Genomic DNA, 25,052 nt, shown 5'->3' with positions numbered 1-25,052 from the left:
ATATATCATTACCGTACGGTGAATAGTAATACACGTCATATATCAGTGCCCCTATCTGATATTTTTTTAAAAAAGATGCCTTAAAGCTGATATTTTCAAAGGATCATACCTTTGAATGACATTAGGAGTGAAAAGTTACCTCTATCAGTTATAACCACTAAGAAATTTACCCTAAAAAAATTTATTAATTAAAAAAATAAAATGGTTTTCTAGCTATTTTCGTAAAAATTCACATCATTTAGGTCATGTATTACTCTTACTCATGTCCCGTCGCATAATATTTTTGGAAAATTACAAGTTTGATCATTGATACGTTATCTCCAACACAAGTTGAAAAAAAGTGGCAATCCGAAGTTTAACTGATCCGAGTTGCATTTGGTCCGACCGGATCCAGATCCCATCCGGTTTGTCCGGTCTAAGGTTCTATCCACATTCAGTTCAAGTTCAACAACACTTCACTCTCCAAACAAGAAGACCACAAGGGCCGAATCCATCTCACCTTCTACCATTGAGAAAACGAGAGGGAGAACACCTCCGTCTCCCATGGCCTCTTCCCTGTCTTCGTTTTCTTCCCTCCTCAATCAACCTCATTATGTCTTCCGCACCAAAATCCAAAGCTGCCACTGTTTTAAGTTGAACTTCTCCCTTTTCACCCGCAAATCTCATTTCTCTTCCCTTTTACATCCTCTCACTTCACGGCCACTCAAACGCAGTGTTTCTCTCAATCTATCCAGAACCCTATCCCAGTCACAGTTTGCACTCTCCAGCAAGACCGAGGGTCCGGGCCTCCACCACTTCATCAGTCGGGCGGCAGTTGCGGCTTCGGAAACCCAGTCAGAGTGAGCTCTCATTGGCATATCTCAGTAGACCATGTAATTGTTGTTTGTGTTATTTTCTGCCCGTTAATGGAATTTACCTTTTCTGATATCGAAACATTTTGTATTATGCTTCGCGCTTCGTGAATGTTGGATGCCTACAGCTTCTAGGGTTCCTTACTTCTTTAACGCCATTTGCTCCTCCCATTAAAGAAATTTCGTCATTCATCAAAAGAAAGATAAGCTGCAAATTATTCCTTATAAGAAAACACTTTGTACAGACTCTTGGTCTAAAAAATTATACGCTTTTGCGATTTTTGTGTGTTCCAAATACAACTCAAAACTATCTGGTTTAAAAACAGATTGGTTCTTAAAACAAAAACACAGAAAGCATATTCCTGATTGTATACGCTTTTTTTTGTTTGTTTCCAAGACTGGAAAAAAAAAACGTGCTTTTGAATATCTGGTTTAAAGAACATGTCTTCATCTGGTGATTCGATATCATGTTTCATAAATCGTATATTATCTCTACTCCAAAATTTGTTTTTGTTTTAATAAGCATTATTTTTATGTTTTCAAAAAACATGAATTGTATTTTTGAGACAAAGCCAACTTGTTTTTGCTTCTCAGAACAAAAACACAGTTCAAGACGTGTTTCAATTTTTTGCTGACATGGAAATTTAGTAAAATAAAAGTATTCATGGTGTAGAACACCCTCTTAGATGATTGACTGTAGCTAAAGACTTGAGTGTTCCAAATAACATAACAGAATGCAATATTAAGTATTAACTCAGAGAAGCATAATATTAACAAAAAGAGAATGCAAGTATTATTAGATCTAACCCAACTCAACTCAACAAAGCATTGCTTAGTTACCTCACCACTTGGAGTCACTACAAAAATGTATAAATGGTGAGCGTGTATCACTATACATTAAAGGGAAAATTTAAAAAAAATGCCAACTTTACAGAAAGATGTTCATGGTTAATGAGTTGGAGCCATGATTTTCATATACAAGTATGCATGTTAACGTCAAATATGAATTAAACAGAATGTTCTCCAATTGAGTCCTCAAATAGTTGTGGGATAGAACCTCAAACTTCTTAGGTATCAAGACTCAATGCACCAGCGGCCTTCCAATCTTTCCTTCGATAAGATCAACCCTAAATCTCTTCCCTTCAAAAATGCAGGTTTCCCCCTCCTTGCATATACTCTAGCACAATGCAAATAGTAACAGATTCTATAATCAATCCCTGGCCCCTGGATATTGAAACCTTTAGTCAACCAAGGGGAAATCTGCGTCTAGATGTCCCTAGGCATTTTTTTGATAGGAAAAGATAACTTTCATTGATAACAGTACAACTGTCACCACCCAAAGAATGAATGGAGAACCCATAGACAATTAGACAGCCAGTCTTACAAACAAGCCCAAAACAAAGCCTCCCTATTGATGCATTGTTTTTTTTTTTTTTTTTTTTTTTATTTCGTTTGAAGGGCTACACAACAGGGGGTAGCCCATCCCCCAACCCAGGTGCAGGCAGGATTCGATCCCAAGCCTCCTCTACGACCAGCAGGAGACCTTACCAACCAGCTGGTTGGCGCCTTGCCCCTATTGATACATTGCTTAGCTAAAGCGTTAGCCATTCCACTTGCTGATCTTGTTACCCATCTAAACTGCACCTAAGCTCCCTTGGTAAGTTCATAATTTCTCTTAGCAATTGTTTGGAGGACCATGCTCCCAAGCTTCTTGCTTGCATCCAACCGGTTACCAGCTTGGGATCTCCTTCCTCTTCTAACTATTGCATTCCCCATTGTTTTGCCGGTCTAAGACCTTGGAGTAAGGCCTTTACTTCTGCCCTTAATGAATGTCCCACCCTGATTGGGCCTGAGTAAAGGGTCAATATTCTTCCTTCCTCATCTTTGAAGACACCCCCCCCCACCCCAATTCTTGAGGGACTTGGGTTACCTAGAGAGCTTCCATCAAAGTTCAATTTCACCCTAAAAAGTAAAGGTGGGGACCAACTCTCCTAAACTATAAGAGATGAGGAAGAGGAGATAACTATAGCACTCCAACCTCTAATTAAGCCAACAAAAGAAAAGTTGTAAAGCTTTCAGCCAATGTATAAACTTGATGGTAATGCCCTCGACAAGTGCTTCCCTGTATCTTTCTTGCCCTTGGAAAATCCTGTTATTTCTCTACTTCCAAACCGACCATAGGGCAGCTGCTCTTGCTGTTCTCTATATCACTCTACCCCTCTTCTTTGGTTGTTAGAAGAAATTAGAGTCAAAAGGTTCAACACACACGAGGGAGGATTCCACCTGCAACCAAAGGGAGAGGAAAACCATTCCCAAATATAAGAAACATAAGGATAAGGGATTAGTAGATGAGTCACTGTCTCACCACTCCTCAAGCAAAGGCTATAGACATGTGGGGAAAGGCATCAATTTGGCCTTTTTCTTTGATGCACATCCATAGCATCCATCTTTTGGAGAACCACTTCCCAACAAAAAGCCCTAACCTTTGGTGGAACAGTGGTATACCACACTTCTTTAGCAAGAAAAGCAACAAGCACAACAACAAATTGAAGTGAAGCATTGAAAAACGAATAGCAAGAGAAGAAACCTGAGGACTTTGACCAGATTCTATTATCCAAGCAAGAATGATCTAGGAAAATTGAACTTAAAAGAGAGAACAACTCATATGCAAAAGCCACTTCGGAGTCCCTCAACCCTCTCCTCAGGCCCAAATTCCATGAACCCTTAGACACACAAAAGGAGGAAATAACCTTGAATTTATTTAAAGAAAGAGAATACATTATTGGGAACCTATCCTTGGGGAGTGTTCCCAATCCAAATTTCCTCCCAAAACAAAATTTTGTTGCCTGAGCACGCATCATACCTGATGAAAGGTCGAAAGGTAGGTAGGACTCCAATAATGGCTTTCCAAGGGGAGAAGTGAGAAGCCCTAGAGTCAATATCAGCATCCCATCCATTTGCTGCCATAATGTGAATACTTACTACCACCAAGTGCCACAAACTGTCCTGCTGTAGGGGAAATATCCATAACCACTTCCCTAACAAGGCAAAGTTTCTTAACCTAATATTACCAATGCCTAAGCCCCCATGCTCCCGTTTCCTAAAAATCTCTCATAAACTTTTCAATCTGATTTGCAACCTCGACAAGTAGTTTGAAGGTGGACAAGCATTACCCAACATTGTCTAAAGAGTATCAAAAAATGGGACCATGAATTTAAAGTGTAGGAGTGGTGAAAGAGCAAGTGTGGAACTAATTCCTCTTCTTATTCACAGTGGTTGCGTCTGTTTTTAATACCTCTTCCCTTCATAATCTCATATCAAATGATTAATCATTAGGATTTTATCCAAGACAGCTATTGTATTGACATGAAAAAGGGACTTTTGAAGGCACGTGTGCTTGCCATACCCACTTTCAAGGAAAAGATTCCCTTGAAGAACCTAGCAGGGAGTCATAGAAAGACTTCACTGTAAATGCTTCATTTTGTTCTGCCTTTCTAGATTCTTGAATCAGTTCACCCCAAATAGAAGTCCAGTTGAGTGTTTCTAGAAGGTGTGCCAGAGAATCAGTTTCCCATTTGTTGATGTGATGAAACAATCTGATCACTTATCAGCTCATAAATCCTAAATTGTATCATTTCTTGCTGCTACCAGGCTGAAAAAATCTAGAAAACATTGCCCAATGGTCTGTCACCAACTCATCAGTCTGTCCAAAAACAGAATTGGAATTTTTTTTTGATGAATGAAGATAATTTATTAATCCAGAAAAGTAAGGCAAAAAAACAAAATTGGAATTCCTCACTGGTAATAAGAAAAATAAACAATATTTTTTATAATAAAAACATCCCTGACTTGCGTGATGCCTTTCCAGTTTCCATATGCTGGATCCATTTGAAGTGCAAGCCTGAAGTAGCCCCAAATTGTGGATTTCTTGTCCATATTTGCAGCTAATAATCTTTATCCAGAAGCTCTTTTGGAAACCTCTATTTGTGTCGGATCAATAAATCTTTCGGGTCAATAATGGCTTCTATGCAAATGAAGAAACCATCTGAGTTGATTTCCCATTGGTAACACATTGGGACCATGCCTAGGTTCTCATGAATGAACGGGCTTCTTTCTAGTTTTATTGTTTATTGTATTTTTCATTCATCCATCTTGACACCCTCATCTCTTATATGTTCATTTATGGATGCTATGATTCTTCATTTAAAATTTGCCCATACAATATTAGGGGTCTTATCAGCTAACAGCCTTGGGGATACCTTATAAACCTTTTATAGATGTTCAGGCATTCATCTATAACTTCTCTTATTTACAAATATATCAATCTAACAAACCTTAACAATTTTTTTCCCCTTAGAAGCCTGTCTACTAGACACCCATGCTTTCATGAAGAAGTGAGCTCATGGTTTCTAAATGCTAATGCCTGGCCAGAAAGAAAGTCGGTACTAAAAATCCATAGGTGTAGGCCTTATTTATTTATTTTGAGGCTTATGCTTTTACAGCTCAACTCTAGTTATTTTGAAGACATTAGGCATTGAGTCATTGACCCTCCATGTGAAGTCATGACTCATGAGTAGGCTCTCTGACTTCTTTTTCTCCATTTTTTCATAAATAAAGCATCAGAAGTTGGTAGCACCCCTGGTTTTTACATTACATACAGCACTGAAGTGGTTTTGGGAGGAATTATTTCAAGATACAGAACCTTTTTTTTATCAGTAAAAAAGACTTCATTAATAAATTCAGAAAGATTACAGAAATGAGTAGCCTCAGCTACCCCACTAGAATTTAGAGTTTGCCAACTATCGACTTTTAACTATCCAGCCTTACAACTGAGCCCAGAAACAATGTTCCCTGTTAACCCCCTGTTTTGCTAGCTGATCTGCAAAGCCATTTGCTGCTCTTGGAGTCCACTGTATTAACAACTGCATGTCCTTGGAAAAGCATTTAAACTTCTTAATTTCATTTCGATAGAGCCAGGGAGTCTTTTCATTTTGCTTTAACCAGCTTATGACCACTTTGGAATCGCCTTCCACAACCAGCTTTCTCACTCAACTCCATAGCCTTTTGTATCCCAAAAACCATTGCCTTTAGTTCAGCTGTAGTGGAGTCTCCCCTTCCAATAGGGCCTGAGAACAACCCCACCACAGTCCCTTTGTCATTTCTTATCACCCCTCCAATTCCAGACATTTATGGGTTGCCAAAACTACTTCCATCAAAGTTTAATTTGAGGAAGCCAGAATCAGGGGGATCCCACTCTCTTAAGACCTTCTTTTTAGTTGATGAAGAGGATGCTACTGTCCTCCAATTTCTGAAGATATCATAAAATCTGAGTAACAATCCCACAGATTTTACCTACGAAGTCACCTTTATCATGCTCCCTTCTATCAGCACTTCCTTGCGTCTTTTGTTTTCTTAAAAAATTCTCAGATTTCTCTCCTCCCATATCACCCAAAGCACTGCTGCCTGAGTGCATCTCCATACACTCTACCTCTTCGTTTTGGCCATTGCGTGTACAGTTGCACTTCATTCAGCTTAAAAAAAGTTGTACCTCATTCTTCTTAGAGTTGTATATGTGATTGGCCTCTTTTGAGACTTCTTCTAGTCTTGCCCATCTGTTTAGTGGCTTGACTGCTGTATCTTCTCATCTATCGTTTTTTTTTTTTTTTTTTTAAATTTAATCTATGAGTCATTGATCCAAAAATAAATAAATAAATACAACAGGGAGGGAGAGGGATGGATTTGCTAATTGGGTCAACTAAGTTCCCTAGACACCCTGTGGCCAATCCAAACCATTCATCAAGTAGAGAATCCTCTGAAAATTTGGTCAATGTCACTCCCTTAGTTAACACCAACCCTATACACCACCTTGTATAGGAGTTTTCCCAACAAAAAACAGCCATCCAAATTCTATATTTTTCTTGAAAGGATTCCTAGAAAGGTCAAAGGTTTTATTATTAAACATGTGCCAGAACATTCTTTTATGAATCTTTTTCCATGGATTGAGAGGATGGGGAAAGGAACACTTGGACTCCTTTTGAGCCCCAAACTAAGTTTCTTGGGTCATTTAGACTTCATCGTACAATCTAAACTAGCAAACTCTCCCATAAAACATGAACTAAAATATGGGATGGGCAATCTGTTGGAATTACACTACGGGCTTGGTCACTAATGGGTTGTACCAACTTTATTGGTTTTATTGCCCATAGCTATCTAGTTGTATTAATGTTATCTCCCACTTTTTCCCCACGCATAGTTGGAAAGCCTTATTAATTGTTGAAAGTTTTAGTAATAAAATAATGTTCTAGGAGGTTCCTCCAGAACAAGTTCAGAGTCTTAGGAAGAGGGACACTCCTTTTGAACTAAAACCTAACTCTGGCAGTGCATTATAGGATAAGCATCCTAATAATTGTTAGGTCCATGAGATGTTCTCAATGCTCCATTTGCTAGAAGGAACTTGCCTTCCCAATTTCACAGAAAAGCTGAGTGACAACTTTCCCACTCCATTTAATTGATTTACACACCTTTAGGGACCATAAATATGATATTTTATGCGTATTTAGTTCCAACAAGATGGGGAGACTCCTTCAGAGCTAAGCTTTTGTCTTTGTTGTAAGGACGCAAATTAGTAGGCTGGATGATTGGAGAAAATTTAGGTTATGGAAATATTTTTCAAACCTTAAGAGAAGCTAGATAGTTAGTAACCACAGGGAGTTTGACATTCTGATGGATTAGAAGATCAGTGAATGTTCTATCTGGCAGGGTCTGGGGTCTAAAGGGAAGTATTGTATTTGGGTTATACTTTCCCAGAATAGAAGGGTATAGGGGGTTTATAATATGAGTCCTAGGATTTTAAGCTTGCGCTTGAAAAATGAGAATCAAACAGTATGTACATTGGATTACTTGTGTTCAGTTCAAGTTTCCTGATCAGCGTACTCAAGAAAATGGTTGGAGTTTGGAGTAGCACAATCTGATTAGACATTTAGAGATTCCACATCAGTCACTTTATTCAGTCATATGTTCCATTCCAGGACAAGCTGATGGTTCTTCTTTATTCTTTTTAGTTCAATTGGGGACTTACTTTTAGAAAGGCCAGTTTATTGTGCTGTCTACTTACCTAATGTACATGTTTCATTATGTTTACTTGTTTTATTTATGAACTTATGAAAATTTTGCTTTCTGGTAATTAAAATGTTTAAGATTCTCTTAATTTTAATGATCTATAAGTTTTCATTTTGTTGTTTGTCTTATTAGTGGCGCTTCTGCCACTTCATAATTTCTGCATGGAACGAACTATGTATTTGTGAATATTCCTTCATGGCAGGATAGTGCTATTGCCACTCCATATTGCATATTTAGAAGTTGACTTATTTGACTTACTAAAGATATTCAAGAGGGAGTGACAATAGTAAAAAGTGGATTGGAATAGCTTATCCTTATTATTTTATTAACTTGCTCAAATAGATGTTCCTAACTGCAACTTTCTTTTTCCTCCTTTTTATCTGTGTAGTTCCTTACCAGCTTCGGAAGTGCATCCAAGAGGTCGTATTTACCATGAAACTTATGGATGTCAAATGAATATAAATGACATGGAGATTGTCTTATCTGTCATGAAAAATGCTGGCTACGGTGAAGTTGTGGATGTTCCTGAGAGTGCAGAGATCATTTTTATTAATACCTGTGCTATCAGGGACAATGCAGAACAAAAGGTGTGGCAGAGACTTAACTATTTCTGGTTTCTTAAGAGGCACTGGAAGAGTAATGTGTCCATTGGAAGGTCGCAATCTTGGCACCCTCCAAAAGTAGTTGTACTGGGATGCATGGCTGAGAGGTTAAAGGATAAGATTCTTGATGCAGATAAGATGGTTGATGTAGTCTGTGGACCCGATGCATATAGGGACTTGCCACGTTTGTTAGAAGAAGTTGACGATGGTCAAAAGGGGATAAACACACTTCTTTCTCTTGAAGAAACTTATGCCGATATCAGTCCAGTCAGGATCTCAAAGAACTCAGTTACTGCATTTGTCTCTGTGATGAGAGGTTGCAATAATATGTGTTCATTTTGTATTGTTCCTTTCACTAGAGGTAGAGAACGATCACGTCCTGTTGAATCAATTGTAAGAGAAGTAGGTGAACTTTGGAAAGAGGGTGTGAAAGAGGTAATGCTTCTTGGTCAGAATGTGAATAGCTACAATGATGCTTCTGGAGTTGACAAAGATGTTGAACCAGGAATCAATTGGAAGTATAGTGAAGGCTTTTCCAGCATGTGCAAGGTAAAGAACATGGGTCTGCGCTTTGCTGATCTTCTGGATAGACTCTCCACAGAATTTCCTGAGATGCGATTCAGATATACATCCCCACATCCTAAAGATTTCCCAGATGAATTACTATATCTAATGCGAGATAGATACAATATCTGCAAAAGTATCCATTTGCCTGCACAAACAGGAAGCACAACAGTACTTGAACGAATGCGTCGGGGGTATTCTCGAGAGGCATACTTGGATCTTGTGCAGAAGATTAGAAGCACCATTCCTGATGTTGGGATAAGCAGTGATTTTATATGTGGTAAGGATTTATTATTCCATACTAGAGACAAAATCACTTCATGAATGGTCTGATACAACAACAATTATGAACTTAGTTATTTATAGTCTAGATATCATATGCTAAGGGAGCTGAAAACCATAGCCACCCATTGATCCAAATAGACCATTTGTTATTTTATTCAAGATTTTTTTTGGGTCCTTGGAGGAGTATGATGGTATTCTTCTCTTTCTATTTTAGTGGTTTATGAATACGTTTTCAGTAGTCTGCCATCTGGCTACTTTTCTGTGTCCATTCATGGTTGAAATGTATATAGAATGCTCTTGATTGAGTGGTATATTGGGAATATAAAACTGCAATATCTTTTGCATCATTACCTGTATCCATTTACGGATATTGTGATGGGTGCTCTCCTGATTGGGTACCTGACGGTCCTGACCTCTAGCATTTTAGCACAAAATAGCCATTATGAGACTTAGAGCTGTTCACGGGTCAGGTTGGGTCGGTTTACGGGCGTTTTTCCAACCGACCCGACCTGGTCAGTTTACCTAGAAATGAAACCAAAACCGACTCAGTACTAAGTAAAACCAACCTGGTCGGTTTGAATCGGTTTGGGTCGGTTTTGTGAATGATTCTCTCGGTGTGAACAGTAAAGGATTCAAGTCTAAGAAAGCAAAGGCTGGATGCCTGGAAATTAAAAATGATTTGGTGGATTAAAACTGATTTTTTATATATAATATGTATATTTCTGAAATAAAGCTGAAATATATATATAATATCTGAAATATATTATATATATAATATATCTAAGTTTGTTCGGGTCGGTTCGGTTTCGGACCGGGTTGGTCGGTTTGGGTATTGTTATGAACAGCCCTAATGAGACTCAAGTCTGTTTATCTAATGGATGTGAATCGCAAATTGCAAACCAGAATTTGAACAAATGAACATACAGATCAGGTGGTTAGGTCGTACTTGTTGTATGGCCATTACATAGCACAGGTCATGAGCAACTTGGTGATATTACTTTTCTTGGTCTGATTTGTGGCAAAGGTGCATGTTGCTAAAGCTATGCTTGCTCTCCTGACATTTTTCTTGGATTAATTTGCAGGTTTTTGTGGAGAAACAGAGGAGGAACATGCAGACACATTAAGCCTTATAAGGGCTGTTGGATATGACATGGCATACATGTTTGCATATAGCATGAGAGAGAGAACCCATGCCCATAGAAATTATGTTGATGATGTCCCTGAGGATGTGAAGCAGAGGAGGTTGACTGAGCTCATCGAGGCTTTCCGTGATACAACAGGTAAGTGCTATGACTCCCAGATTGGAACCATCCAACTTGTGTTAGTAGAAGGACCCAACAAGAGAGCTCCTGAGAGGGAACTCATTGGAAAGAGTGATAGGGGCCACAGAGTCTCATTTGTGAATGTTGCAGTCCCACATCGGGACGAGACTGACGAAAAACGGAATCCAAGAGTTGGTGATTATGTAGAAGTTCACATATTGAAATCAACGAAAGCGTCATTGTTCGGGGAAGCACTTGCTATAACAGATCTGAGCTCATTTTACACCAAAATGGATGATGCGGCTGTTGCTTGTGCAAACAGAACTTGAAAATTTCTTCCTTACCCTCTTGTCCTTGCTTCCTGTGGGTTTTGGATGTGATTGTAATCTGTTATAAAAATAATTCAATGACACTTTTTCCTTATCATCCCAAGATTGGGGGGATGGGGTGGAGTAGTCTGTAGGGAATTTCTGAAAAGCCCAAAATTATATGAATATAAAAATTGATTTTCTGAAGGGAGGCTCTTAATCCAATTTTGGCTTCGAAGTCTACAAACAGAACTTGGACCATTTGGGAATCGAAGCTGCATGAGTAATGAACATTGAGGACCGAAATTAGCCGAAACAAGGGGTGGTGCCTGGTGGCTATTCCCTTGTTATTCTCACAATCTTAGAAACTTTTTTGAGATTTAATTTTAAGATTCTCTTTGTTTTCTAGCAAGAGAGCTTTATCTCTTAAGTTGCCCAAGCCTCAGCAATAGCCACAAATAGAATTGTCCCGGGTCCTCACACCGTCCTCATATCCCTTGCAGCGCTGTGCATTGAGAATATACAGATACGAAGATGCTTACAATGCATGGCTGCAAAACACTAGGACAGTGTGAGGACAATTTTTGTGAGGACCAAATTCGAGTTCATCACACAGTATTTAAATATTGTGTGATGAGCTGGTTTATTAGCATTCTTTCAAGTCCACAGTATTTAAATATTTATTTGAGTAGTGTTCCTAATAGAGTTGGATAAGCTGGTTTATTAGCATTCCTCTTAGGGTCTGTTTGGTTTGGAATCAGAATCGAAATCCTCCGGAATCAAAATGGGAATGATTTATTCTCATAATCTGTTTGGTTCAGATAGAAATAAGAATGATTATTAGAATCAGCAAGAATGGGATAGAGAGAGGCAGGGAATGGTGATTCCCTCAAATGGGGGAATGTCATTCCACAGAAATGGGATTCTGATGCTGTCCAACCAAACAGTTGGAATCGGAATAGCCCCAGTTTGGGGCTTAGAGCTGTGACTAAGATAACCAATTAACCACGCCATGATACAACTGCGGTTGCCTTGAAATACCAGTGTCAAGGATTTAAAATAAGTAACCTCTGATCCAAGATTTCCATCTGGATGTATAAGAAAAGAATTCGAATTAGCTGCACTTATGACTGTGCTAAGGGCTGAGTAACCACTCTTTCATTGTCATGCTTGATTAACGTGCAGCTAAACCTTTTTTTTTTCTGGTAAAAGTAGAACAGCTAATCCGGGCCCACAAGGAAAATTTCCTCCCATCAGATTTTGGTCTGGGATATGCTTCAACACGGTGTGCCTCTTACTGAAAGAAAGTTTATAGTCATAAGTCATGATCGTCGTTGAACACTTTCGAGTTTGAGGTTCGGCTCACGGAGCTACTATTCTGATGATCCGTAGAGAAGAAAAGACTAGAGCTGCAAATGCAATGAGCTCGACATCAGAGCCATGGCCCATGAAATACTAGCTCACCCCAATCCATGGCTTAGGTGGGCAGCAATAGCATCTGCTATCTGATGCTCTAATATACGGCACCGAATGCTCGCTGCTGCCTGCAGCAACAGACAACGGCGAGATGGGATGTTTCACTTTCACATTCCAACAACATGGACATGTCCTCTCCGGCGCCGGCGGTCCGACGACCATAACCTCCACTAGTTGACACGTTCATCTGAGTAAACCGCAAAAACCAACTACACCACGACACCTCATTTGCATAAATGTACAATTTTTATAAAACCAACACTTATCCAACTACCTACCCGCCTCTAGCCTGTTCATTCAAATCTGATACTACCGTGCTGTCTGAGAATACCTACCCTCACCTCAAGCTTTCTGATTCACTGCTCTACCCCTTTCGTTATGATGACACAGTACAAATAGATTCCATAAACCAATAGTGGATAATGTAAGGGGTTGGTTCAACGGTTCTGGTACAGGGGGCACAGCTGCATTGGACCTATTGTGGGCTTAGGCCCATCTAACTTACCACGTGGCAAAGTTTCAGGAAATGGATCCCCACCTCAAAATATTTGCTTTAAAAACCACATATATTGAATGAGAATTTAAACTGATTTTGTGTCCCCATTAATATTCAAGGTGGGTCTGTGATCGTCCTAGTCTAGATTCTGTCTCTAGATCCAAGCTTTTTCCATAATGTAATTTTTTTTTTGAAGCCATATGCCATAATGTAAAATGATTCTTAGTCCTATCAGCAAATGATTCTATATATTTATTTTTCCATATTGCCTCTATTTCATCAAAATCTGGTACTTGGAATGTATTTGGATGGCATAGCAACAACCATACCATGTCAGCAGCTTTGTTCCATAAGGATCTGAAGGTCAATTATTGAATTAGTATACATTGCACCTTAAGATATAGATGTTCCACACTTCTACTTGTTGGGAGATATTTCTACTTGAAAAGTATTTTGATTTTTCAGAAAAAAGAAAAAACCAAGGAAACAACAGTTTGAAACCAAGATCTTCCTCCCTTTAGCTATTGTGATTTTCTTTATATTTTTTAGTTATATTTATTTGCTATATACTTGCTTAATATAAGTTAATAGTATATATAATGAAATAATTAACAAAAGTTTTTCCCTAGCTAATTTTCTATATACATGAAAATGTAAGATACAGGGATAATATGTTTATAGAAATTATTATTTCTTTGTTTTAGCTTTAATGAGTTTTAATGAGTTAAAGCTAGACTGTTCTACACCACAGAACTTTCTTTCCATTTGTTGGATAATGATTTCAAGGACATAACCATGGAATTGGTGCATTAACTGCATTTCAGGCTTGGGAATATTCAATAAACTAGTAAAATTAGCCAAGCCAGACCCCCGATCCCATCTGTTTACAGATATCTAGTAGGGGACAAGAGAGAGAAAGTTAGATCTAAGAATTAATTTGATATTCCAGCAGTTTTCATGCATGCCACATATTAATTCTAATTACCAGATATCTGTCCTACAATGGGATCCTTTCAAATTCTTTTGTCTGATTCAAGTTGGCTTTATAGGATTCAGTTCTTGTGGTGGTTCCAGAGCTGGCCCTTACTCTTCACATGCCCTAATGTTTGGCGCCTAAAAGATAAAAGCAAAAGCTAGTAAACTTACTAAAACATTAAGAGCATATATAGTTCTTGTCAAGGTTCAAAATATCAATACAAGTCGATGTATCGGTTGAGGCATATCGGCCTATATCTTGGCTCGTTTTTTGTAATTTTTTTTCTTTAACTGGTTCAGAGGGGTCAGTTTAAGATCCATCTACCCCTAAACCAGGTCACACCCCGAAACACCCTCGGTAGAGATTACCCATCTACCCCCTAAACCAGGTCACACCCCAAAACACCCTCTGTAGAGATATATCGAAAGGCCACTAATATGATGTGTATTGATCCTGATACGTATCTAAATTTTGAACCTTGACTCTTATTGGGGCAGTGCTCCAGCACAGCACATGTTGGTTGGCCCAAGCATTCCTATGCATGTGGCATGTAGAGCAGGCAGATAGCATGAGCGCATGGAGCAGCGCCATGGCTGGCCACACCCCCAGGAGCTCTTTAGTCTTGACTAGACCAGAAATGAGAAAACTCTGGTCATTGTGTGGTCGTTGTATCAAGCGTCACTTTCACTTCATGGCCGAAGGAAGGGACTACGCCTAGAACTTGTAATATCGATGATGCATGCATGGATGCCATGTCAAAAGAACAACATGTGGGGCAAATTGGAACACCCAATTACGCCCTTTGTACTAGAAATGGCCATCCATTACTCATCTGTTTGTTTGGATAGACAAGAAATTAATGTTCATCCTTTCATTAATTGACGAGGATATGAACAGAAACTGCTGGATGTTTTGTGTGTCCATTTCTTGTACTGAGGGTCGGTGCATGCTCTTCTGTTCTGTGGCATTGATTTCCTTTGGTAAAGCTAGCCTGGCTGTAAGTCAGTTCATTCAAGATTACACTCTCTGCCTAGAATCAGATTCTAGTACCTTTGATTATTTTGTGTGTAGATTGTGAGTTCAAATCAACCCCCACAAAACTGCCCCTCATAACGTCCACACGGCGGGGATGTACTGTGGGGGGCTGATTCGGTCTCGTAGATTGTTTATATATATATTGCCCTATAACCCATCCAAAGATTTATATTTTCTAATCCTGCTTCTAACATCTAAGGGCCCATTTAGTTTGTGAGAATAGGGGTTTGGAATATCTGAGATCCAATTTCTCTTCTTCCTTAAGAATGAACATGTTTGAATCAAATAGATTATGAGAATAGATCATTTTAAGGAATTTTAATTATAAACCAAATGCACCCTAAATTTTGAAATGGATAGCACTAATCGAAGAATGAATGAAACAGTATCTTTCTAATCAAAAGAAAAAAAAAAATCAAAATGGGTAGCCATTAGCCAAATCCAGGGTATCTCCTACATTCTACGGGTTCAGTCCAAATCAATCCACACTTCTAATCGTGGGCCAATCATGAAACAGCACATCAGCCTCTGTACATGTGGGCCCCATTTGTCAGGCTGATGTGCCTTATCGTGGTTATTGGTCCGTAGTGGTTTAGACTTTAGATTGAGCATATCATTTCTCTATACGTGTATATGACATTGATGTAACTTATAAGGGAACGAGACGATGACGCACGTAGGATCTGTGCTTTGCCTCATGATTTAGGTGGAACCGTACCATACGGGATCTTTTCTCACCATACAAGAAAAATGAATTATTAAAGAAAGAATGTTGGGAACTTGTTAGTTGTTTCTCACCGTATCTTTTTTTTAATCTCTTTTCTTTTATGGCTTTTAATTTTACAGTCTATCGCCATTAGTAACTGTTATTATAACGGTCGATCCTGAAAACCATGGGTGGCAAGGATGGGCCTCCCTCCTCAACAGATTGATGAGGAGAAGATGGAGGGAAGGATTTCCACGAGAAGGAGGAGGAGTAGACCCACCAAAATTAATGAAAACTGAAAAGTGCACGTTGGACCCAACAAAAGGATAGGTAATGGGCCTGTGAGGGGCTAGTGGGCCCAAATCCACCATTGGATGCTTCTGAGTTCTGACACCCGGTGATCATCTTCTGGTGACCATTCACTGCAAGCCTCAGCTTCGTTTTACACTAGGTAGTTACAACTTACATACACGTGTAAGCCAAATGTGGGGGGAGACTGGGGAGTGGGATGGGTCATGCGTCATGTTGGGGCCAAGATTAAGGCTAATAACTACCCTGCGTGCCACGTGTCCGGAGCCAAGCCTTTACGAGTACACGTGTGGCAATTATTGACCCGACCCACCACCACCCACCGGAGCTTCTACTTGAACCCAGGCCTCATGGCGTCCGTCCCCAGTTCAGGTTCGTTGTTTTTATTGCCCAAGAAGGCTACAAGGTCTGGCCCAGTCTCGATTCAACTCGTCTTTTTACATGTAAAGATAAGGGCGGCTACTCCAGTACTCCCTACTTCGCTGACTCTCTCATGTAGTCATGTCTCGATTCTCAACCCAGATTGCAAATGGATTCGGGTTTTGAACTGAGCTGGGAATGTTTGGCTCAGTCTGTTGACTCATCCTTATCTCAGGGTCTTAATCGTATTAATGGAGGGAGGGACCCTCGATTCAACAACGTTGAACTCACACATCACTCCGTTTGGCTTCAATTATTTTTCTTGTTTCTTTTCTGTTTCCGTTTAACAATGGTGTTAAGATAGCAATAATGAATAGTGAATACCAGATTTTGATCAGGTTTTGGAGCCAATGGCTGATAGACACGAAATGGAATGGATATCAGATATCAATTATCAAACTAGGCCAACAGGAAGAAAAGATATTTTAGAGAAGATGAAAACCCAGAAAGCAAAGATGTGCCAAACTCGTACCAGGTCGGCTACGGCTAGTCCAACCTGTTGGCTGGGTGGGAAAATCAGCTTGTCGCCTAGCCTGGAATGATGGTTTCTTGGGTAGGCTCAGAGGCGTTGTTGCACTGAACAATTTATTAGAGGGCAGAGTTGCTTTTGTGAAACTGGCCGGCTTATATCGCCGCGCGCTTGTCCCCTGGACAATAGAACCAAACCTGACGATAAAACTATTAAGAATTGAACCAACAGTAATGGCTAGCAAGCTTCAATCTCTAAGACAATATATCAAACAGATGAGATGGAAGTAATTTAAAAAGGCTTCTGGGCGACAAGTATGAAGCATCCAACACAACAGTGACTAACCCATTACCCCTAACTGACACACTCAAATGACCAAGACGAAGTAGGTTGGTTAATACTAAAAGTAGAAAAAAAGGCTGAGAAAAAGGTCGGACCGGAACCGAGCCAGAGTTAGAATGAAAATGAATGACATGAAAGAAGAGAGAAGGAGAGGGGTCTGTGGCCAAGAGTGATGATGACAGGACGATGGAATGGGTTTGAGAGAGACTGACGATTTCGGCTCACTGCTGTTGCTTCTGTACACGAAACCAACCAATCTCACGTGTCTGCTTGCAGTCCGATACTCTTCTTACTGTCTTACCTCTCTTCGTTAAATTTCCAGATTCAATTCCAAACCTCCATCTCCGCTCCTCTTACATGTGTCACAGGATTCATGCCAACACACGATCAGATATACGTTTCTGCGTTCCAATCCGACGAACTGAAACACTGTAGGGACGTCCCATACGCGACGAGCTTCTCTCGATTGGGATTGAATTAAATTAAAGATCGTTTTTTTTTTCGCAAGTGTATCAGATAAAAATCTTGAGGGAGACACAGTTTTAATGTTCTTTCTTTTACCGCATAGAGTGAAGACAAAATGAATAAGCGTGGCGCATTTGCTGCTTCCATCATAGCTTTCTCATTTATTAAAAGTTATATACTCTAGATCTCCCGAATCTCTCATTCACTGTCATTCACTCTCCGCCTCCTCTCCCTTCCCTCTCTATAATTCGAACCTGCATCTTTCAGAGACAAAGGAGCGAGAAGCTAGTTTCTTATGCAAAAGCTTTAGGATCCCATTGTCTCTCTGCAATCAAACTTCAAATCTAATACAAGGTAATGGGAGTTTGGGCTGGTGTCCATTCATACAATTGTATGAAGTAAGAAATTGGATTAGTGGGTTTCTGTGAAAAGAGTGTTTAATTTGCTAGCTAGCTAGTTCTTTCAATTCTCATCAAAGAGTGTCGAGGGTTGACGTAATAAGTTAAAGAGGATTAGAGGCTGCAGCTTCCGAGAATGAAACTGGTCTTAGGATTTTGGGTTTTGGTGGGTTTTGTGGGATGGTGTTGGTGGAAGAGGAAGAGCAAGAAACGATTAGAGAACAAGGCTGCGATTCCTAGAGGGAGTTCAGGGTGGCCTCTAATAGGAGAGACTCTGGATTTCATCGCCTCCGGCTACACCTCTCGACCTGTTAGCTTCATGGAAAAGCGCAAAGCTCTGTAAGCGTTTCTTCTTTTGTGTGTGTGAGTGTGTTTTCCTCCTGCAAAACTGTGGTGGAAAAACATTCTTCTTTTAGCTGGTTTTTCTCTCTGGATAGTTTTTCTTATTTTATTTTCTTTCTATAGTATCTACCTCCTCCATATTTCATATGTTTTTGTACAATTTGTTTGAATACTGAAGGAATGACAAATAGAATAAAGAAGAAATACTGGCCATAGATATATTTCTAGTTCTACAGGCGAAAATTTGTCTCCCAAAAAGAATAATTTCCCACTGAAAATGGCGTTCTTTTCTTCTCCTCTTCTCTTTGCTCCAAGCCTCCAATCAATTTAAGAAAGAAAAATGTCACGTGAAGTAACCTAAATAAAAAGATCTCCGACTCCGACCCACGTCTCTCCTTTCAGTCTTTTACCTTTTCTGTTCTCCAAAGTTTATTTACGTATTCTTTCGGTTTACATTCAAATGCGCAGCTTTTAGCTCCGATTTTCTCCACTTCAGATATGGAATCTTTTTTCTGATTTCTGACACGGGAATTTAGATATTCAAGTTTCTTCATTTTTAGTTTTGTTGGGTTTTGACGTTTTGTAATTATATCGGCTCTTGCTATTTGCTTCTCACCATCAATACCAAACGATTTATCTTAATTCTTCTCCATTTTCAGATATGGGAAGGTGTTCAGATCTCACATATTAGGAGTACCCATCATAATTTCCACTGATCCGGACGTGAACAAGGTGGTTTTGCAGAACAATGGAAGCATCTTCATCCCTTTCTACCCCAAATCGATCACCGAATTACTGGGAAAATCTTCTATACTTCAAATGAACGGTAATCTACAGAAGAGAGTGCATGGTTTAATAGGAAGCTTCCTTAAGTCTCCTCAACTCAAAGCTCGAATCACACGAGAGATAGAGAAGGCTGTCGATCAAACCATGGGAACTTGGAAGGAGGGAAACCTCGTTTACATGCAAGAAGAAACCAGAAACGTGGGTCTCTCTTTATTCTTTTTTTTTTCTCGTTTTCACTGTTTTCTTTCGAATTCGTAATGGTTTGATCAACAATCTTTTCCGGCTACCTCAGATTACTTTCCAAGTGTTGGTTAAAGCATTGATGAGCGTTGGCCCAGGCGAAGATTTACAGTTCTTGAGAAGAGAGTTTGGAGAATTCATTAAAGGTTTGGTCTGTTTACCGATTAAGCTACCGGGAACCAGACTGTATAAATCATTGAAGGTAACAATTAAGATCTTCAGTGGGTTGGTCTGTTAACAGTTTTCTTTGTTCACTGACGTTAACTTGTCCTCTCTCTCTCTCTCTGGCTTTATTAATTATAGGCTAAGGAAAGGCTGTTGAAGATGGTGAGGAGAATTGTGGAGGAGAAGAAAATGAAAATGGAGAACACAGACGAGAGAGGTCCTCCCATGGACGCAGTAGATGTGTTGTTGTGTGACTCTGGTGAAGCAGCTGATGAGAAGCAACGGTTACCGTTGGATTTCATCAGTGGGAATATTATTGGGATGATGATACCGGGAGAGGACTCGGTGCCCATGCTGATGACACTCGCAATCAAATACCTTAGTGATTCTCCTCTCGCTCTAAGGCAATTACAGGTAAACCGGTCAACATTTCATTTGCTTTGCCAGATCCAACGGCTAGGAAATAGATGTCCTGGGGTCCAAAATAAGGCATGTGCGCCACGTATACGATTGGTGCCACGTCAGGCATTGAGAAAATTTTGACTTTTGAAGGCACAATTCTTCAATTAAACACGAGAACATACGCACGAGTGAGATGGAAAAGGATGTGAGGAGTCCTCGTTGAGGTATGATCTGGTTAGTACTTCCCCCATCGCCGTGCGATCTTGATTGGACGGCTGTCAGATGCGAGGACTACCTCTTTATAGTACCCCTCTGGACCACTAGCTGACTAGCTGTCAATTTTTTCATTTATTAACAAAAAGAAAAAGTAGAATCTCTATTTTACTGTATCCACATCCCACGATCACGTGGGCCACCAATAAATTGATAGGTGAGACTTTCACCATATGACGCAGTGCCACCTGTTTTGTTGTGATTCCCAAGAAGATGAAGATAAATTTCTGAGTCAATCACAGCCGTCCAACCTAGATGATAAACAGTCGGCCCACGGGTTTCAGGGTTCTGATTACGATTAAATGTCAGTATGCAACGAGGTAATGCAACTCTTGTCTATATGGCGAGGTGTCCAAGAGTTGCACCAATTCGATGTATCTATGCATTTCGTTGGTCTTGTTTGTAGATAATTACAGCTGTGTCGATGCATTGCGTACGAAAGTACCATACCTTCTTTGCGTAAGGAAGTATTAATGAACAGTAATTAACATCGAATCCGAATGTACTTTTTAAGGATGGTTGATTGTCGTTAAAGGTTGCCCTACATTCTGAGACCGGCCATAAACTTTACACGTGGCTAATCTGAGCTTATGAATCTAGGTATCTACGTTACATTTTCCGACTCCTAGGTGGATCGTTGCCCGAGGAACATAACTAAATATTTCCTGGAGAGGTTGACAAATGTCATTGACCCGACCCAGGAACCGGCGGGTCGCGGCAATCCTATAAAACCCGTTTCTCTTTATTCCCTCATTTGAGTCTCTTATTGTGATTTGGCCTCTGTTTAGTGATTATTTCTATTTTTGTGGGAATGATTAGGAGGAGAACATGGAGTTGAAAAGACGGAAGGCCCATTTGGGTGAAGATTATGCTTGGACTGATTACATGTCATTGCCGTTTACCCAAAATGTGAGACAAAAGTAGATGCAATTGATATTAATGTTCTTGTATTCGTTAGTGTAAATTGAATTAGGTCTTTGAATTGTCTTATCATCTATAGGTGATTAATGAGACTCTCAGAATGGCGAACATCATCAATGCTGTTTGGAGAAAAACTCTGAAGGACATAGAAATCAAGGGTTTGTTCTTTGTAATCCATTAATAAACATTCTTTCCTTTTTTTTGTTTTGGGTTTATCCTTTTTATATGGGTTTGTTTTTTTTTTTTTTTTTTTGCAGGTTATTTTATTCCCAAAGGATGGTGCGTATTGGCGTCGTTTGTGTCTGTTCACATGAATGAAGAGAACTATGAGGACCCTTACAGATTTGATCCTTGGAGATGGGAGGTGAGCCTTAGTCAGGGAGAACATAGGAATTGTATAGAGCCCCTCAAGTGAGGTCCTTGAATGGGTTTTTTTCTCTAACACGCCTCCTTCATGCAAAGACAATTGGGTTTGATGTATGTATAAACACAAATCCATCCTGCAGGTTGAAAGTATTGGGAGTATTCCGATATGCCCTTATAGAAGGTGTATCGGGGTTCTGACCGGTTCAGAGGGTGGAGGAGCCTTAAATCGGTCCCCCTAAACCAATTTTGAAAAGAAATATATAAAAAGAAAGTAAAAGAAAGAACCAGACATATCGGATGTATCGATATTTTTAACCTTGGATAAAACAATAGGGAGGATAAAAAACTAGACCACTTGATTAAACAAGCTCTAAAACGATGTTAGGTGAGGTCCCCAAATAGATTTTTTATTGTTTAACATCCAAGTTGTGATTTGATTTAACAAACAACAAGAATAATACAAGAAATTAAAGAAACCATGTTGATCAAATCATTATGTTTTTTATCAAAAGTAACTTCGACAATGGTTGGGCGTTTACCTTGATTTGATAGTGCCATGGATCAGATTATGGAAACAATGATGACAACAATGTCAATTCATTGTGCATGCGTGTGTTGGTTGAGTAGCTTCTAAGGTGAAGAGGCTTTAGAGAGGAAATCGAATATTAATAATAAAGGAGCCCCCCCACAACTTGACACACAAAAGAACACTACCGAAGAAAAGCAGCACAGAAACATGGATGGATTTCACCTTTGTAAATCATGTCATTTGATTTGCTTTTTGGCACGCTTTTAGTTTTAATACAGGCTTTGAATTAATGCATGCATGTTGGATGGAGTACATAGATTGTCTGTCAGTCAAAACCACCTAGATGAAAAGGCAGAATCTTCAGAAGAAATTATCATGTTTCTGTAATTAGAATGAAACCCATGATTTCAAAGTTTCCCAATCCTTGAAAATGTATACTTGGGGAAGAAAAGAAGCTGCGGATCTGGTTTTGTTTAACTTTATTTTCACCATGAAAATGCAGAAGCTAAGAAAAGTAATTGAGTGGCATGCATGTGAGGTGAAGTTGAGGTCTTTGTTTTAAATATTGCTTACTTTGTACTATTTAGCTAGATATATTATCCACATTGAGAAGGCATGTGTGAGGCTCTGTTTTGGCATTAAACAGTGGGGACTTACAATTAAGAAGGCGCACCAATTGTAGTTCTGTGATCTCTGCTTTAGTTAGTAAGCCTTTCTTGTTTTTATTTCTTTGTTTTCAGTAACAAGCTGTGATCTCTGCTTTATTCTAACAGAGAAAAGGAGGGAACTTTAACTATAACAACTGCTTTACACCATTTGGTGGAGGGCAGAGGTTGTGTCCTGGTTTTGAACTCTCGAGGCTGGAAGTCTCCATTTTCCTCCATCACCTTGTCACCCGCTACAGGTAAATCTTTGTATTGTACATAAATAAACTTGGTTATAGAATTCGCTGGTACCCCATAAAGAAGCTCTCTGATCTCTGATCTCTGATCGCTGATCGCTGCTTGTTGCTTGCTCGATCGCAGATGGGTGGCTGAGGAAGATTGCATCGTCAACTTTCCGACAGTGAAGATGAAGAGGAAACTGCCCGTCGTCGTCACATCCATCTCATCTTAGGATTTGTTCGATAGCAGCTTGAGCTTATCGGCTTATCAGGAAGAGAAACCTCCTTGGCTCCATAAATCCGTACCAGCTGTATGCAAATATATATTATCTGTAATTAAATAAATTGGACTGATGATAGGTGAAGATGTAATGGTATTATCTCTTTTGTCGCTGTCTTCTGGATTGTCTGTCTCCATTTTCTCCCTCCAGAATCCAAATAGAATGCAAGATGATTGTTGGATTTAATGAACAGATCGAAATCGAAAACTCCAGGCCAGCTCGTCCTTATCCCTTGTCTTGATTATAATATATGTTGTTTGATGGGACAATACGTGGAGATATCAGATAACCAGAACCACCCACGTCCATGTTGGTGTCCATTATAAGCGCCCAAATCCAGATTTCATCGGCATTGTCTAGCGATGGAGGAGTTCAAAAGACTCTACAATAGATGGACGTGTAGAGCTGTCATTTGTGCGTGCAGTGCTCAGCTACTGGAATATAATGGAGAAGAAAATATCGAAACTTTGCAAGTTTGCATTATTACAACTCTCTGTAATCTAAACTGGCGGAAAGCTTTCTAATAGGACACTGCTTTAAGAGAGATGGCCGAACCATAAGGCTCAGTTTTGGAAGATTACAAATACAAATATGCACCAGTCTACATATTTGTATTTGCACTCTTCGGGTCCTGGTTTTTTTGACAAGTATATATAACTAGCAAAACTGTGTAACCCAGTAGCTTTCCAGCCTTGTGAACCTAATTGCACTTGCATTTGTACTCCTTTTGTACAAGTGGCTCAGTTTGGAAGGAGTACAAATATAAATTTATAAACTACAAAACCTTACATTTTGTATTATTTTGTATGTATTTGAATTTGTACTCCTTCCAGAGCCAGTGGTTCAAACCGTGTCCCACTACAAGTGGTTTGACATACCCACTACAAGTGGTTTGTGTCCTGCATTAACTTCAGCTTGTTTTTGGAACCATTGCTGTTTTTGTCCTAAATATTTTGGGAGAATGACGGTTCAGCCTAGGGTCAGAATTTTTAGGCCCAAAGTACAGTTAGGATGGGTGCGGAATTGATGCCAATTCATGGGCGGGCATTGATGCATAGAATGGGGTTTTTTGATATTTTAAATGTTTATAGCTCCACAGTGAAAATTAGAAATTTGCATTAGGCCTGTCCTCCAAAATATTTTTTAGGTTGATGACTTAAAGAAGAATACATAGTCACATCACATATGAGTCACTTCATGTCAAATTTTGTTTCACTTAAAAACAGCTAATTTGTATTGATATCTCCTTCACAAATTTGTATTGATCAAATCCATAATAACTCACTCACAAATTTATATTAACCAACTCAAAATATTTCATGTAGAAACAGCAACGATACCAAGCACAACTTAAAATGATTCTAACTATTGAACCTAACCTTTCACCCCATGTTTCCTCCCTTCTCTATCTCAATAATTGTTTTTCCATTTGTTTCTTTTTGTTTCTTAAGGCTAATATTAACATAATTTTTTCTCCTTTTATTTTTCTATTTTTGTGAATCATGACAAAATTGCCCAATTGAACTTGCTTCTATTCTCTCACTTTCAATTGATAAGAGCCAAACGTTAGTCAGGCTGTATTTGATTTGAAGGAAAAGGTAGGAAAACCTATACAATAATGCAACCTTAGGAATTACAGTCCTGTATTTTGAGCATTTATTTGCTATTCTTTTCTTAAAAAAAAAAAAAAACACGAAATACTGCATGGAAATTAAATAGACCCACGCATAGCATGTACCCTCTGCTAGTTCATTATGGAGTATGGAATTAATTGGTATATG

At 39.3% G+C, this 25,052-nt stretch overlaps 2 protein-coding genes across 2 annotated transcripts; both read left to right on the top strand.

Moving 5' to 3' along the window:
* The first annotated feature begins 448 nt into the window (after nucleotides 1-448).
* LOC104595595 (Methylthiotransferase) lies at nucleotides 449-11,198 on the top strand. The gene is made up of 3 exons (XM_010256384.3): nucleotides 449-839; nucleotides 8,359-9,416; nucleotides 10,504-11,198. The coding sequence occupies exons 1-3, from the start codon at nucleotides 544-546 to the stop codon at nucleotides 11,010-11,012; spliced, it is 1,863 nt and encodes a 620-aa protein (XP_010254686.1). The 5' UTR covers nucleotides 449-543; the 3' UTR covers nucleotides 11,013-11,198.
* A 6,445-nt stretch (nucleotides 11,199-17,643) lies between these two features.
* Nucleotides 17,644-23,480, top strand: LOC104595594 (3-epi-6-deoxocathasterone 23-monooxygenase CYP90C1). Its single transcript, XM_010256383.3, has 9 exons — nucleotides 17,644-18,422; nucleotides 19,085-19,409; nucleotides 19,504-19,653; nucleotides 19,755-20,030; nucleotides 21,111-21,200; nucleotides 21,292-21,370; nucleotides 21,470-21,576; nucleotides 22,881-23,011; nucleotides 23,133-23,480. The coding sequence occupies exons 1-9, from the start codon at nucleotides 18,220-18,222 to the stop codon at nucleotides 23,221-23,223; spliced, it is 1,452 nt and encodes a 483-aa protein (XP_010254685.1). The 5' UTR covers nucleotides 17,644-18,219; the 3' UTR covers nucleotides 23,224-23,480.
* The last annotated feature ends 1,572 nt before the right edge of the window (nucleotides 23,481-25,052 follow it).

Source organism: Nelumbo nucifera, chromosome 5 (genome assembly GCF_055504915.1).
Source record: "Nelumbo nucifera cultivar China Antique chromosome 5, China Antique-T2T, whole genome shotgun sequence".
In the NCBI taxonomy this organism is placed as follows: domain Eukaryota; kingdom Viridiplantae; phylum Streptophyta; class Magnoliopsida; order Proteales; family Nelumbonaceae; genus Nelumbo; species Nelumbo nucifera.
Note: the sequence above shows the minus strand (reverse complement) of the source record. Positions and strands in the feature narration are given on the sequence as shown.

What these genes read in the sequence shown, in the direction of transcription:
- LOC104595595 (XM_010256384.3), top strand. Translation starts at nt 544, where the DNA reads ATGGCCTCTTCCCTGTCTTCGTTTTCTTCCCTCCTCAATCAACCTCAT. An exon ending in GCTTCGGAAACCCAGTCAGA is followed by an intron (nt 840 to 8,358) that starts GTGAGCTCTCAT and finishes TTATCTGTGTAG; the next exon opens with TTCCTTACCAGCTTCGGAAG. An exon ending in AAGCAGTGATTTTATATGTG is followed by an intron (nt 9,417 to 10,503) that starts GTAAGGATTTAT and finishes ATTAATTTGCAG; the next exon opens with GTTTTTGTGGAGAAACAGAG.
- LOC104595594 (XM_010256383.3), top strand. Translation starts at nt 18,220, where the DNA reads ATGAAACTGGTCTTAGGATTTTGGGTTTTGGTGGGTTTTGTGGGATGG. An exon ending in GAAGGACATAGAAATCAAGG is followed by an intron (nt 21,371 to 21,469) that starts GTTTGTTCTTTG and finishes TTTTTTTTGCAG; the next exon opens with GTTATTTTATTCCCAAAGGA. An exon ending in TTGATCCTTGGAGATGGGAG is followed by an intron (nt 21,577 to 22,880) that starts GTGAGCCTTAGT and finishes TTATTCTAACAG; the next exon opens with AGAAAAGGAGGGAACTTTAA.